At 51.0% G+C, this 16,142-nt stretch overlaps 1 protein-coding gene across 2 annotated transcripts; it reads right to left on the minus strand.

Annotated features, from left to right (window-relative positions):
* Positions 1-542: 542 nt before the first annotated feature.
* On the minus strand, positions 543-11,060 carry VPS18 (VPS18 core subunit of CORVET and HOPS complexes). 2 transcript variants are annotated; one of them, XM_047766680.1, is made up of 5 exons: positions 10,480-11,060; positions 9,296-9,437; positions 6,398-6,489; positions 4,372-6,242; positions 543-2,740 (listed from the first exon to the last, which is right to left on the minus strand). In XM_047766680.1, exons 1-5 carry the CDS (start codon positions 10,568-10,570, stop codon positions 2,015-2,017), a joined length of 2,922 nt encoding a protein of 973 aa, XP_047622636.1. In that variant the 5' UTR covers positions 10,571-11,060; the 3' UTR covers positions 543-2,014. The 2 variants fall into 2 exon arrangements, with proteins under 2 accessions (XP_047622636.1, XP_047622637.1); XM_047766681.1 differs by lacking the exons at positions 9,296-9,437; positions 10,480-11,060 and having other exon boundaries at positions 4,372-6,267.
* Positions 11,061-16,142: the final 5,082 nt, after the last annotated feature.

Consider the following 16,142-nt stretch of genomic DNA (forward strand, 5'->3'; position numbering starts at 1 on the left):
AAAGAGGAAGCGGCCTAGGACCAGATGGGCAGGCTTAAGAGAAGACAGAAGGGGCAGGGGTGTCCCAGGCTGTCTTAGCCAAGTCCTTTGGGGGAGGGAGAAGTAGGGCAGTGTTTGTTTAACTAACAAGTATTAGGCACCCATTATGTGCAAAGACAGAGGCCCCAAGCTGTTCTAAGCCAGTAACCAACCCGGTGGTGGGCCAAGGTTTATACCCAGTACTGACAGTGGGGAACAGAACCTTGAGCCCTCTACTAGGCATGGGGAGAGGAAGGGACCAGGAGCCCTCCAGATCCTCCTGGAACAGGGGAAAGGGAACAGGATTAGGATGCCCTCCACCCACCCAGTGGGACTCTATCCCCCATTTGCTCCCACTTTTGCTTCTGGGGGAAGATGAGTCCGAGGCTCATCAAAAATGGGCAGCTTGAGGCCCTCTCCCTTGGCAAAGGCCACAAAGAGACCCTGCTGTTCTAGTGGCTGGGGAAGAATCAGCAGGGGAAGATTCTCCCAGGACTACGGAAGTAAAAAGTCTTGGAAGAGGATTAGGCTGCAGGGACAAGAGACCTCAGTCTGATTCCAAGAACACTCACTTGTTATTTTGTTTCAGTCTGGGTGCCTGATAGGCCACACCCATTAAGCTGGGCAGTGGACTGTGAACACCAGTCCATGGAGCAAAGGGTGCTCAGCCGATGTCACAGGAAGGCCCTGCTCCACGTCTCCCTAGGGCTTAGCCTCTAGCTACAGCTAAAGAAGTGTAAGCTGGGGGGGGAGAGGGGCAGGTCACAGGAGTTCAGTGGGAAGAAAACATTTCTGCCAAATGCCATGGATGGCAGTACCGGCAGTCTCACCTCCATGCTGGACCTCAACATTATGGTTAAATGCCAGTGGTAGGTAGGGCAGCATCAAAACTGTGCAGGAGTTGGAAAGCAGGGATTCAGGCTGGCAAAAGAGAGGCGAGCAAAATCTAGCATGCGTAAGGGCCCGTGGGAGGGAGGAGGAATGAGGGGCTTAGATTAATGGTCAGGCAGTGGAGGTTCAAGAAAACTCTTGGGACAACTAAGGTGGGAACAGATCAAGGAACTAGAGAAAGTGACTTGAGAAATCAGCGCCCCCAGCTGCCTGAGTGTGAAGGGTTCTGTGGGGAGCAGCACCACCTGCTGGCCAAAGGGAAGAACAGTTCCCCCTCTGAGACTTAGGAGGGCAGGCCTGGATTCCCAACTGAAGCCTCGAGTCAGAAAGGATGGAGTGGAGGACCAAGAAGCAAGGAGAAAAGAGCAAAACTGTCCCATCACATCTCCACGAGAAGGAATGAGGGCCACAGCTTGAAAGCATGCAGGGTCCTGGTGGCCGCCCTGTGGCACCCCAGCCCTTCCTGGAGAGAGGCCCACTCCCAGGCTACTGAGCCCAGCATCAACACAGAGCCACCAGTGCAGTGCAGACAGTTTAATGCTCTCCACCCCCATCAACATCTTCTACTGTCTTCTGTGAGGCCCTCTACCCCAGGGCACCCCTCACACTGGAGCCCCAGATGGTATGCACAAGAGCATTCTCACCAGCAGTGCCACCTTCCCCCCACCCAATGCCCAGGACTTAGAGGGACCTAGGGGCAGACAGTAGAGAGGGCTTTTCTGAGGAAGAAGAGCCACAGAGTGAAAAGGAAGAACAGTAGTTAGTGTTACAGAAGGTGAACAGGATATATGCAGGGAGTAAAAGGGAAAAAAGAGCTGTTAGATGCAGTGGGATGGTAATGCATTAGAATTCTGACTTCTCCAAGCTAAGGCTCTCTATTAGGAAGCAGGCGGACAGCATGGCAAAACATCAGCTCTAAGGCAGCCGTGAGGAAGAGCATGGGCAGCTGGCAGAATGCACTCAGAGCTGACACCTTGAGGGCAATAGCTGTGATCTACTCCCAGCACCACAGTCCCTGCCCAGCAGTCTCCAGGAGACCAAGCACAGACGCTGTGGCCCTCCCAAGAAGGAACAGCCCCCGATGGCTGGCCCGCCTGATGCCTGCCTACAACCAACTGAGGTGCTCCTCCTCATAGCACTGGGGGTCAATAAAGGGCCGGTCAATAGAGCGGATCATCAGCTCCCCACAGTACACACACTCAGCAGCCACCAGTTCATCCAGGTCGGCCTTGAGCTGTTCCCGGCTGGGGCCGGAGGCAGCCGCCCCTGCCTCAGCCTCCTTAGCCCGGGCAGAGCCCTTGGAGGGGGGCGGAACAGCCCCCAGCTTCCGCTGCAGCTCCTCTAGCCGGGCCTGCTTGTAGGCTGGCAGGCCAGGCCGCACGGCCTGCAGCAGGCAGTCAGCGTGGAACATGTGGCCACAGAGGAAGAGGTAAAAAGGGCGGTTAAGCAAGGGGAAGTCGCAGGTGGCACATTTGTCCTGGGGCTCCACAGTGCCGTAGCGGCCCCGCAGCTCCTGCAGATCTCTCCGGATGCGCTGGGCGCTGGCTGTGGCCTCTTCCATCTCCTGCTGCAGCTCTTGGATGTGGTAGTTGTAGGCCTTGAGTGAGCTGCAGATGGCTTCTTTGAAGTGGTCGATGGTGACGAAGTCTGGGAAGAAAGGCAGCACGTCCTCAATCTTGAGCAGGGGGCAGCTGGCCAGGCAGGCCATGGCTGTCTGCACATCTTCCTCCTCCTGCACTACGTGCCGGGCAATCTTCAGCCACAGTTTCTTGCGCAGCTCCTCGTCTTCCTCGGGCAGGTCAGCACACTGCTTGGCTAGGTCCACGTCCACCTGTGGGGAGACTGAGTGTTAGGGTCAAGCCCCCCTCTCCACCCAAGACAGAGCCTATGGGAAAGACAGGTGCTTTGGGAAGAGCCCCAAGGAGGATAACCAGCATTCCTGGCAGCAAGCAAGGTGGGGCTTCTGGGGGCTGGGAAGGAACCTGTCTCAGTAATGGACCTGCTCCATCAGTTTTGCAAACGCTACTTATGAGGGTGGGCCTGCAACTTTAGTCAATTTAAAGATCACCTGGGGAGTTCCTGTTGTGGCTCAGTGGAAAAGAATCTGACTAGCATCCATGAGGACGCAGGTATGATCCCTAGGCTCGCTCAGTGGGTTAAGAATCCAGCATTGCGGTGAGCTGTGGTGTAGGTCGCAGATGCGGCTCGGATCCTGTGTTGCTGTGGCTGTGGCATAGGCCAGCGGCTACAGCTCCGATTCAACCCCTAGCCTGGGAACCTCCATTTGCCTCAGGTGCGGCCCTAAAAAGACAAAGAAAAAAAAATCACCTGGGGAACATATCCAAAATACAGATTTGGGGTGCCCTACCCACAGACATTCTGATTCACTGAGTCCCGTCTTCAGACCAGGAATTCACATTTTATTTTAATTTTGCATTTTAGGGCTGCACTCGTGGCATGTGTAAGTTTCCAGGCTAGGGGTCGAATCAGAGCTACAGATGCCAGCCTACACCGCAGCGACATCAAGAAGGGATCCAAGCAGCATCTGCAACCTATACCATAGCTCACAGTAACACCAGATCCTTAACCCACTGAGCGAGGCCGAGGACCAAACCTGCATCTTCATGGATACTAATCAGGTTCCTAACCCACTAAGCCAGAATAGGAACTCCCAGGAATTCACATTTTATTTTATTTTATTTTGTCTTTTTGTCTTATTAGGGCCGTACCCGTGGCACATGAAGGTTCCCAGGCTAGGGATCCAATTGGAGCTGTAGCTGCCGGCCTATGCTACAGCAACGCCAGATCCAAGCCGCATCTGTGACCTACACCATAGCCCATGGCAATGCCGGATCCTTAACCCACTGAGCGAGGCTAGGGATCGAACCTTCAACCTCACGGTTCCTAGTCGGATTCGTTTCCACTGCACCATGACAGGAACTCCGGAATTCGCATTTTATTTTATTTTTTATTTTTTTGTCTTTTTGCTATTTCTTGGGCCGCTCCCGCGGCATGTGGAGTTTCCAAGGCTAGGGGTCCAATCAGAGCTGTAGCCACCGGCCTACGCCAGAGCCACAGCAACGCGGGATCCGAGCCGCGTCTGCAACCTACACCACAGCTCACGGCAACGCCGGATCGTTAACCCACTGAGCAAGGGCAGGGACCGAACCCGCAACTTCATGGTTCCTAGTCGGATTTGTTAACCACTGCGCCATGACGGGAACTCCCGGAATTCGCATTTTAAATAGCACTTCATATGCTCCTAAGTAGGTGATAATTCATAATTCAAATCCTGACTTCTGAGCCCATGTTCTCGACCTCTATACTGTGCCACCTCCTGGTGAGGGAAGCCAGCACCCCCTAGCCACAGCACACCCCCCCTCCCCGCAACCCTTCAGCATCTGAAGCTACTGCTCTCAGGCCCCACTCCTGGATGGAGTCAAGCAAAGTTCATTGGCTCACCTGCAGGGCCAGGTCCACAGCCTCTTCATACAGCTCCAGGACCTTATAGACGTGGACACAAGCGCGGTGGTGGCCATGCTCAGCGCAGAGCCGCAATGCATACTTGAGGTCGTAATGCACCCGGTGCGGGCTAGTCCCGGCCTGCTCCAGGTAGGCCAGCAGCGAGGCTGGCTGGCCTCGGGCATAGAGTGACAGCAGGTAATTGTGAATGGCCTGCTCAGTCTCGCCCAGCACATTCACGCAGAACTCCATGTAGCGGATGGCCTGGCTCACCTGCTGGGCCTCGCCACCCTGGCTATAGTTCACTAGGGCAGGGATGAGCTGCCGGGCATCCAGCCGACTGCCCAGCTCAATCCAAGCGTCCACCAGCTGGCGAGGGATGTGACGGATGAGGATGGGCGAGAACTTGTAGAAGAGCTGGGGGTCACGGTGGCGGGCCAGCACGGCCAGTGCCTCTTCATAGGCCTCATGCTGGCAGTGGTACGCCACCACGCGCTCATAGTCCTGCATGATCACAGCAAAGTACACCATGTGCTCCGTGTCCCCATGGCTGGCAAGCAGCTCGTGGATGGAGGCCCGGCTGGCGAAGAGCCACTCCTTGTGGCGGGGGCTGCTGAGGAAGGCACGGAAGCGCTCCCGGGTTTCCCGGTAGAGGTTCAGAGCCTCGGGGTCACCCTGCAGGGCCCCAAGCCGGCTCAGGTAGAGCTCTGTCAGCCAGGTGGTAAGCAGCGTGGCCTGGGTGCGCTCAGCCGGCTTGAGACTGGCCAGTTTTCGCTGCAGGAACTCGGCCAGAGCCTCCTCCTGCCGGGCCTCCAAGAACTTGAGGGCAATCTCCTCAAAGTAGCTCTGGGTCAGGGCATAGCAGCGTGCGCTCTCCAGGTAACGACGTTGGCGAAAGCAGAAGTCGGCCTCCCGGGCCAGGACTGTGTCCAGGCAGTCAGGCCGCTCTCGACAATACTCCTTGGCCAGGTCGAAGCGGTTCATGTCCAGGTAGGTGCGCCAGACATCCCGGGCCTCCCTCTGTACGTGGTAGCGGAAGACAGCCCGCTCGGTGTGGGCCCACAGGTGGCCCGTGGAGGAGTCCTTCACCATGTGCCTCAGTGGCCCAAACTTCTCCAGGAAGTGGTCCCGCAGCACCACCTGGCCCGTCAGCGTGCACACCGCCTCCACGCGGTCTGCCAGCAGCAGGAGGAAGTGGAACTGGGTCAGGACGATGGCCAGGGGTGGGCTGCCGCCAGGACCCACCCCCTCTGGGTACTCCCAGACCCGTTCCTCGCTCAGCAGGGAGTCAGGCCGCCCGCAGTCCAACGATCCATACAACACGCCATCCCCCATCATCCAGGCAAAGGCCCGGGGCGCCGAGCGTAACTTGGGGGTGTAGAAGGCCAACTCGCTGTAGCCCAGACTGCTGGGGAACTCACGGAATGGAGGGGGGTGGTCAGCATAGGCAGCAAAGAGCCCAGAGAAGCCCTGAGCCTCAGCTCCCTCTGACGCTCGGCCTATGAACTGGAAGAGGCGCTGCCTGGTGGTGGCGATCACAAAGCCCCGCCCTTCAGGGCCCCGCTCGGCCTCCAGGGAGCACACAGGTGCTGGGCCCCCTTCTTCATTTAGCACGTACAGTGGACGGAAGTAAAGATCCGGGGCAGGGCCAAAAAGCCCACCCTCACTGGCGGAGAGCTCTGCTTCGAAGATCTGGCCTTGGGCGGTGCCGACCAGGATGGGGCCTGTGCTGCTCTCGGTGCCCAGGGCCTTGTTCCAACCTACACTCTCCACCAGCTGCCCCTTCCAACGGGCCAAGGGCCGAACCTTCTGTCCATTACGGTTCACGTAGAGGACCTCTGTGCTGCTCAGAGCAATCAGCAGGTGAGAGCCTGGAGTAGGGGAGAGCGTGGCACCCTAGAAGATGCAGCCATTCCCACCCTTGGCCTCCTCCTTGCCAGTACCATCCTCAGGTCCCACCCACCCAGACAGTGACCTACCCTCAGTACCACCCCTACCCCCACCCTGGAACTCTACCACCGCTTACCAGTATGGTCCAGGAACATCTTGTGAACTTTGGCATCATCCTTGCGCCCCAGCTCCATGTGGTTGGGTTCATTTGCTTTGCCTAAGTCAATGCTGTCGGGACAAGAGTCATAGCATCACTCCAGGGGAGGGCAGATCCTTTTTTAAAATCAAAGACCTTTTTATAATCTGATGAAAGGCATAGCCTTTCTTCCCTGAAATCTAAATAGACACATAAAATTCTGAATACAATCCCAGGGTATTGAAACACATATGGGGTCCTCCTTAAGAACTCTCAGCTCTGAGAATCCCACTTCATTTTGAGAAGCTACTAAGCAGAAGTCTTTTCCTTCTGCTCAACGTACCGCCAATGCATCTAGGAAGATGGGCAGAGGTATCTCGGAATGCTGGGGTAAAAAGGGAGTAACAAATAGTAGCTAATGGTTACTGAGCACCTTCCGAATATCAAGGACCACACCAAGAGCTTGAGCTACTATGATCTCAATTAATCTTCACAGTAATCTTGAGGGGTACTCCTTTAAGATTACTTGCTATTTAAGATATTTCCCTTATTAAATTCTTTGCAAATTGTATGTTCATTCTAACTAAAGAATCAATGCAAAGGTGTATGAAGAAAAGTTAAAAAGATTTTCTGGAGTTCCCGTCGTGGCGCAGTGGTTAATGAATCCGACTAGGAACCATGAGGTTGTGGGTTCGGTCCCTGCCCTTGCTCAGTGGGTTAACGATCCGGCGTTGCCGTGAGCTGTGGTGTAGGTCGCAGACGCGGCTCGGATCCCGCGTTGCTGTGGCTCTGGCGTAGGCCGGTGGCTACAGCTCCAATTGGACTCCTAGCCTGGGATCCTCCATATGCCGCAGAAGCGGCCCAAGAAATAGCAACAACAAAAAAGACAAAAGACAAAAAAAAAGAAAAGATTTTCTTCCCAAACCCCTCTTATTCCCAACAGAGAAAACTGATGTTAACAGTTATCTCCATGTTTATAATATAAATAAAGTCATTTCGCTGCCACTGTTTTTACAAAATGTCTTCATATTGTACATATGTGTGTATACATATTAATTTATAACTTGCTTTTCTTAATGATATTTCATGAATATTCCATTGGGCCAACAAACTCATTGTTTTAATAAATGCATAATATTCCCTTTTATGAAGCATAACTTAATCATTTTCCTACTGATAGGCATTAAGCTTGGGTCCAGTTTCTCCTACCACAAATACTGCTGCAACCAACATCCTTGTAACCTATACCTTTGCAAACTGATACTTTTCTTTCTGTGGTTATGTATTCCCCAAAGTGGGATTGCTGGGTCAAAGTAATAGATATTTTAAAGTTTCCCAGACACTGCCAGATTACTTTTCCAAAAGATGGTGGCAATTTATACTCTTACTGGCAATGTCTGAGAATCCATCTTTGTGTATCTTCACCAGTACTACATATTACTGGTTTTAAATTATTGCTAATCCAATAGGTTAAACCAGGAAAAGGTATCTTACTGTTATTTTTTTTCTTTATGGCCAAACCCATGGCATGTGGAAATTCCCAGGCCTGGGATCAAACTCAAGCCACAGCAGCAACCTGAGCTGCAGTAGTGACAGCGCCATGTCCTTAACCAGCTACACAAGGAAACTCCCTTACTGCTATTTTTATTTGCATTTCCTAAAGGTTGAAAATATTTTCAGCTGATTACTGGAAATGTGGTGTTCCTCTTTTTTTTTTAGGGCTATAGGTGTGGCATATGGAAGTTCCCAGGGTAGGGGTTGAATCGGAGCTACAGCCACAGCTATGCCAGATCCAAGCTGTGTCTGGAACCCACACCACAGCTCACAGCAAAGCTGGATCCTCAACCCACTGAGTGGGGCCAGGGATTGTACCTGCATCCTCATGGACACTTGTCAGGTTTGTTTCCATTGAACCACAATGGGAACTTCCCAGTGTTCCTATTCTGTGAACTGCTTGTTTATATTGTTTGCCCTCCCTTTCCAAGTGAACTTTTTCTTATTAATTTGTAAGGGCTTTTTAAGGAACAGAGATGTAACTCCTTAGTCATATGTGGAAAAACATTATTTTCCCACTGTCTTTTGTCCTGACCTCTTCATATGCTTTTTTGTTTTTATTCTGTCATAACAGCAATTACTACATAGTTAAATATAGCTACCTTTTCCCTTGTGGATTCTGGACTTTCTAGCTTTAAGAAGGTCTCCCTTCAGCCCAAGAACAGAGAAATTTACTAAATGTTCTTTTAACATTCAAACTATTTTTTACATTTAAACAATTATTCCACTTAGAATTCATTTTTTGTGATACAGAGGTTTATCTCTGTTTCACCCCAGATGGTTATCCCAGTTAATTCTTCTGTCACCTTTGTCACATTATTTTCATTTACTTATGCATTTATTTATTTACTTCCAGTTTTATTGAGATATATTATTTCCATTTCAGCGGATTCATTTCAAGACTCTAGATGGTTCCCCTGATCTATGTGACTAACTTGTGGGTTAGTCCTATCTTTAACAGATGAAGGGACATGGGTGTCTTGTTCAAGATTCCATCACTGGGGGTTCCCCAGGGGCCTAGCGGTTGGGGATTTGGCCTTGTTGCTGCTGTGCCTCAGGTTCAGTCCCTGGCCCAAGAACTTCTGCATGCCAAGGTCATGGCCAAAAAAAAAAAAAAAAGATTCCATCACTGGTAAGTGAGACAGCTGTGATCTGAATCCAGGTCTACCTGATTCTTCACTACTACATTAAACTGGTTGTCCTTGGGAAGGGATAAGATATTTCCTGACAATTCCAAATCCACCTTTTCACCTGCCCAGAGTGGAAGAAGGGCCTAGTCAGTCAATAGTCCCCAAATACCACCAATTCAGTCCCCAGTCCTAAACCTTCTAGATCCTCACTTACCGAAGTAGTGTATCCTTGCCCAGGCTCATGCAGAGCTGATTGCAGGAAACGACAAGACTGGTGATACACTCGGAAGGGGTAAAGTCAATGCGCTGCTTCGAGAAGATGGGCGCTTCCTTCTCTAGCTGGGCATTCACATACCCTAGGTGAGGAGTGAAGCAAAGCTTAGCTGTGGAACAGAGCAAGGAAGGGCAAGGAAAGGCAACAAAAGTGTGCTCCTTTCCACCTTCCCAACATACTCCTACCCCAGGACCTTGTTAGCCAACATTTTAATAGCAATATATCAAACAGTTTGCAAATCACCATTAGTCCTAGGCCATGTTAGGGGTTCTGGGCTCTTCCCACACTTCTGACAACAGTGAGGGGTTGATTCTTTGAACCCTTGGGTTGCATGATGTACCTGCTCCCAGTGGTAACAGGGGTGGGGTGGGGGGGCAGCAAAGGGTTAGGTGTTCTCCTTATCAGCCTTTGGCCCAGCAATCCCAGCTCAACTAAAGTGGTCTAGTTCCACTCTCTCTCCTCGATCCATGCAGTAATGGTCTCAGTGAGTCTTTAGAAGAATGAGGGCAGAGGGGTTCTTGGGGGACAGTTCCAGTCAGTTGGTTAACAAACTGCTGGTGCTTCCTGTCTAGCCTTTAACTCTCATTCCTTCACCACTGCATAAAATATTCCAGCACTTCAGACCCCTCTGCCAATTCTGTACTACTTTCCACAAAAATATCCCCTCATTGCCCAGCTGCATGGAGCCTTAACGATAGCCTAAAATACTTCATTTTTCCGTGTTCAGTGACAAAGTTCCCTCTAGGACCATGCTCCTTCCCCTACAACATTTCTCTTTCACCAGATTCTTCACCCACTCTCTTCCTCTCACCTCCGCAACGGGTCTGGAGCCTATTCTCAGTTTTCCCATCTGCAGCCCTCTAAGCAAGTCACTTCCTTATCTGAGTCCCAGTTCCCTCTTATAAGGACCCTAGTGGCAGGGCCTAGATCACGCGGCTGCTCTTGCTGCTCTTTCAAACTTTGACCATCCACCCGCTAGATTAGAGCCTGAGGAGAATCTAGGGCCTAGATCCCTACTGCAAGACCAGGGAGGTTAACCCAAGCTCTTGGAGCCGCCCTCCCCGCCCCTCTCCTGCAGATGCCAGGAAAGCTGAGAGGTGCAGCGGCGCCCTCACTTTCCTTACCCGAATGGGGGATGCCCACGCTGGGGCAGCCGGGCTGCAAGACGGCCGAGCGGGACAGGGAGTCCTCATATTCATCCAAGATAGACGCCATGGTGCCCGGCCGCTGGGTCCTCCGTCCCAGGCCCAGAGATTACAACAGGGCTCCCCACAGGGATCCCCGTCTCCCCAGATGGGAAGCTGCGACTCCCCAGCTTCGATCTGGATCTGACAGATCCTGGTAATTCGGCTACTCCTCTTTAAAATCCTATGGATCTTCTCGCTCTCGCCTTATAGAGCGAGAAGACCAGAGAGCCCTCCCCCCCTTGAAGGGGGCTCAATTCAGCACCCAACTCCCGCGCCTAAAAAAACACCGGCTCCCTTCGACCACTCTCAGGTGATCCCAACCTCGCCCGAGGAGCTCAGCTGACTCCCGCCCCCAGGACGCGCGCCTATAACGTAACTTCCGGGTTCTCAGACGCCGATGTTTCCTCGCGCAGGAACGTCGCCCGGCCGGCCGCTGGGAGGAGGTGAGGAGTGAGGGAGGGCGGGGCCAAGGCCTAATCCCCTCTCCAGGGGAGCCCTCTGCTTGTTCCGGGGCCTGCAAGTCGCGGCGGGAGAAGAGCCGGGTGCTGGGCGGGCCCTGCTGAACACAAGCCCCTCTCTCCTGGACCCTGCTGCAGTTCCGGGCTTGGACACCGGGAGGCAATCCCGGCTTTCTCAGCCCCCTTCCCCGACCCTCCCAGGGCAGTCCAGCCCCAGCCTCGGAGCCAGTCCCTAGCACATTTCACGCCCAGGCTTCCCTCCGTGAGAAGAACGCTCAGGCTCTCTCTGTCCAGCTCCGGCTCCCATCTTTTTAAACAGCCCGTTGTCCGAGTTACCCAGGAGAACCTCCTCAATCTAATTGCCGTCTTGACCCTACCTTCACAAGGCACAGGCAAACACTCCTGGCTTCTCCCACATCCAGGGACCCACCGGCTTCCAGAAAGTGGCAGAGCTGGTGGTCCGGCTCACAGGAAACCATGTGCTACCTAACCTCCTCTAACCTGCTCCGTAGTGGCTCCTTGGTGTCAGAGGAGACAAGAGGAGCAACGGAGAAGACGAAGCACTGCTAAGAGGTAGTGGGCCGCTTCCATTCACTCATTTAACAAAAAGGTGTTGAGCCCTTACTCTATGCCTGGCCTTGGGCTAGGTGCTGGGGTCACTTAGGTAAGTACAACACCGTCCTTGAAGGTCATAATCCAGCGGGGGCAATGGGTCAGTAAATAGATAATTAATACCAGAAAAGCGATTGATGATTTGTTCGAAGCTCAGTCGTTCTCACGTGAGCAGACACAGGCTGGGGCGGCACCATAGAGAACAGAACAGATAAAAAATGCCCTTCGCTCCTGACGTGTAGCCAGGTACGTGGCCACAGTGCTATGGCAGCACGAAGGAGCAGGGAACAAATACCTGAAAAGCAGGCAGGAATGAGGGACAAGTGACTTTGGAGGTAGGTGAGGAGTCCAGAGAGCAGAACAGCGAAGGTTCGGATGCTACTGCCACTGGGTTTCCCTCTTCCATTTGCCTAGGCGATCCATACTGCAGTCATTTCCCTCCTGGGGCTCATTGACTTTGCTACCTTGCTAAAGTGGAAGGCTCTTGGCCAGCATCACCCTTTCCTGGTTTTAATCGGTAGTCCCCAGTTACGACTAAGAGCGCCCCCTTTACCCTCAAAAGAGCCCAGGTGTGCACCGTGCATTGTGTGGAGAGTCCACACTTGCTGAATTTCCCTGACAGGCCTAGAGACTGAACCCTCACCAGCCCTTGCCGAAGGCTCTCTGGGCCTGGACTGCCCCTCCCACCGCCCGTCTGATTTGCGGTAAAACATAACTTCCCTCTGGCCGGGTCTTGCTTCTCTCGCCGTCTATGCCGCCAGGGGCGCTGCGCTCAGGTTAGGTCCCTGGAGGGAAGGTGCCGAGCTGGGAGGTAGGCAGGTCTCTGGCCTGGGAAAAGTAATCCCAGCCAGGGAACTGCCCTGCCCCTGCTTAAAACTCCATCTCAGATCACCTGCATTAGGGAAACACAAATAGGTCCAGACAAAGGTCAAATAACCAGAAAAGGTACATTTACAGTGTGCTGACGATGTGCCAAGCACCACGCTAAGTTTCTAATATTTAATGTTATTTCATCTTACCCTTGCACTAATGCTAAGAAGTAGGCACTGCTCCTTTCCCCACATTACAAAAGCAGAAACTGAAATTCGACCTGGTGGAGCAATTTGTCCAAGGTCACGTGGCCAGGAAGTGGAGGAAGCCAGGAGGCAATATTCAAATCCAAACAAATGCTGAAGAGTGGATAGTGAAACACACTGTTCACGCCCCCAATGCAAGCGAGAGAAGAGGGCTACAGCTGCATCCTTAGGTCAGGTCTGGACACTGCAGAGCAAGTATCCTCCCTGCGTGGAGCTGTTTAGCACAGAAGGGGTGTCTCAGGAACTCAGAATCTTTCCAGTCACCTCCTCACTGTCTCCAGAGCCTCCCTCCTGGTTCCACTGCTCTCTGGGATATATGGGATGGGGCCTAAGTGGGCTTGCTTGCTGCAGATTCAGTTCATACTCCCTGTTGGTTGATTACAGCAGTTTTCCCCCATATCCTCCTTCTTCAATGTTAGGCCGGTCTTTGGAGTAAGAGTCAGAGGCCAGCCTTCTTTTTTTTTTTTAATCTTTTTAGGGCCACATTCACGGCATATAGAGGTTCTTGGGCTAGGGGTCAAGTCGGAGCTGTAGCTGCCAGCCTATGCCGCAACCACAACCAAAGCAACACCAGATCTGAGCCGCATCTGCGATCTATACCACAGTTCACAGCTATGCCTGACCCTTAACCTACTGAAGCCAGGGCTGAACCTGTGTCCTCATGGATACTAGTCAGATTTATTTCTGCTGAGCCATGACGGGAACTCCCAGAGACCAGCTTTTATTCCTGCCCAGCCACTCACTAGCTGTGACACTGTGTATATTTGATGCTGTTAGCTTTGGTCTCCTCATCTAAAGAAATAGATATAATGATACTTATCTCTTATGTCTGTGTTGAAGAGTAAATGAGGTGATCTAGGTGGAAGCTCATTGTAATAACATGTGCTCAGTAAACTCTAAATATGGTTTTAATCTGACAGTCACTCTCAAGTCCACCTCTTCCATGAAGACTCCCTGGACCACAACTTCTCTCTCAGAAATGCTATGGCTTATCTTGTATTGATCACTTACTGGCACTTACATATGAAGTGTGGGCATTTTGCTTTGATATGACAGAAGCTGACTGTGGGGATAACTCAAACACTCCTGAGCACCTGAATACAGAGGTGCCTTAGGGAACTCGCAGTTGGAGATTGAGCTCCACCAGCTCCTACCCCTCAGAATTCCTGTGGTAATTGCCATGAGACAGGCAAGGACTGACTGCTGAGCCAAGGAGAGAAAGGATTGTTGTATGAAAGCAGGTGGATTTGTGCTAAGACTTGAAGTGTATATATGATTTTCAAGGGCAAAAAAGGGAAATTATTAGGCAGCCCTCAAGAAAACCAAGAGCAGGAGTTTTAGTTGTGCTCAACAGTAACAAACCCAACTAGTATCCATGAGGATGAGGGTTTGATCCCTGGCCTCGCTCAGTGGGTTAAGGATCCAGAGTTGCCGTGAGCTGCAGTGTAGGCTGCAGGTGTGGCTCGGATCCAGTGTTGCTGTGGCCATGGTGTAGGCTGGCAGCTGTAGATCTGATTCAAACCCCTCGCCTGGAAACTTCCATACCCTGCATGTGCAGCCCTAAAAAGCAAAAAAGAAAACCAAGAGCAAAGGCCTGCAAGTAGTGTGATGTTTGGGGGCTGGGGGTGGGGTGGAAAGCTGGAGCATGGGAAATAGGGCAGTTGGAGAAATGGGACTGGCTGTGCCCAGATTGTGAAAGCTATTGAATGGGCCATTAGAAAGTTTTCACTGGGGATGAAACCATCTGATGTGGGTTCTGGAAAGATTTGTGGTGGCTTGGGTGGAGTCCGCATTAGAGAGAATGGGATCTGAGGCAGAAGCAGAGGAGAAGAGGTGAGGACCCACCCCAGAAAAGAGAGAGTAGACTGGGAAGACTCGGGGGAGACATAAATGAGGAAAGGCCGCTGGGTTTATTGTCAAGTTAGACATTGTGGGGAGAGGGGTTGTGGGGAAGAGTGCAGGATGGCTCTGGGGAGACCTGGCAGATGGAATAGTGACACCTTTGTCTGGGAGGGGGAAGAGCTGGGTAGGGGTGGGACAGAGGTCACAAGGGCCCACAAGACTTGAGGGCCCTGCAGGGCATTTACTCCAAGAGACCCGGCACCTGTGGGGCATTCACTAACTCACTGATAAAAATTCAGCAATTGCACGAATGAGCTTTTCTCAAGCTTCAGTTTCTAAATTTGTAAAAGAAGAAAACTCGAACTTGTAGTATTGTGAATAATATAGGCTGTTTTGCAAGTCACTCTAAGCCCTTGCCTGTACCTAGAAAATGCTCAACAAAAGTTAACTGTAGTGGCAATTGTTGACTGAATGAAGACGCAGACCAAAAGGAAATGATTTAATTGACTTAAGTAAGTAATTAGGTTTTTAAGACTTTCTTTCTTAGGATGGTTTTACATTTACAGAAAAAAGTGAGATGATAGTAAAAAGTTTTCATAAACCTTACTTCCAGTTTCCCTTATTATGAACATCTTCCATTAGTGTGGTACATTTGTTAAAATTAATGAACGAATATTGATACATTATTATTAACTAAAGTCTGTACTTTATGCAGATTTCTTTAGTTTTTAACCTAATATCTTCTTTCTGTTCTGGGATCCCATCCACGATAAAACCTTGTATTTAGTTGTCTTGTCTCCTTTGGCTGTTCTTGACTGTGGCAGTTTCTCAGACTTCCCTTGTCTTAGGTGACCTTGACAGTTTTGAGGAATACTGGGCAGATAGGATGATTTCCATTGGAATTTGATGTCTTTTTTTTTAGACTGGGGTTATGGGTTTGGGGAGGTAAAATACCCTTATCATCATATCATATCAAGGGTGCATACCATCAACACAACTTATCACTGTTGATGTTGACCTTTTTTTTGGCCTCAGCACTCAGAAGGTCCGGGGCCAGGGATCAAATCCATCCCACAGCAGCTACCCAAGCCCCAGCAGTGACAACACTGGGTCCTTAACCCATTGAGCCACCAGGGAATTCCCATTAATGTTGAGCTTGATCCCCTGACTGAGGTTTGTCAGATTTTTCCACTGTGAAGTTACTCTTCCCCTCCTTTCCAGACTGTACTCTTTGGAAGGAAGTCACCATACACAGCCTATGCTTAAGGAGTAGAGGTGTATGCTTCCTCGATGGTAAAGTACAAATCATTTGGGATTCTTTTGCATGGAAGATTTAGGAATTTGTTTATAAATTTAATTGGTTTTAATCATTTATATATACATACATATAAAATGAACTCCACTGTGTGCTTTTTGGCCATCTGTCTGTTTTTGGAGAAATGTCTGTTTATATCTTCTGCCCATTTTTTGATTGGGTTGGTTGGGGTTTTTTTTATATTTTTTTGTATATTTTGGAGATTAATCCCTTGTCAGTTGCTTCATTTGCAAATATTTTATCCCATTCTTTGGGTTGTCTTTTTGTTTTATTTAGGGTGTCCTTTGCTGTGCAAAG

Source organism: Phacochoerus africanus, chromosome 2, assembly GCF_016906955.1.
Source record: "Phacochoerus africanus isolate WHEZ1 chromosome 2, ROS_Pafr_v1, whole genome shotgun sequence".
Taxonomy (NCBI): domain Eukaryota; kingdom Metazoa; phylum Chordata; class Mammalia; order Artiodactyla; family Suidae; genus Phacochoerus; species Phacochoerus africanus.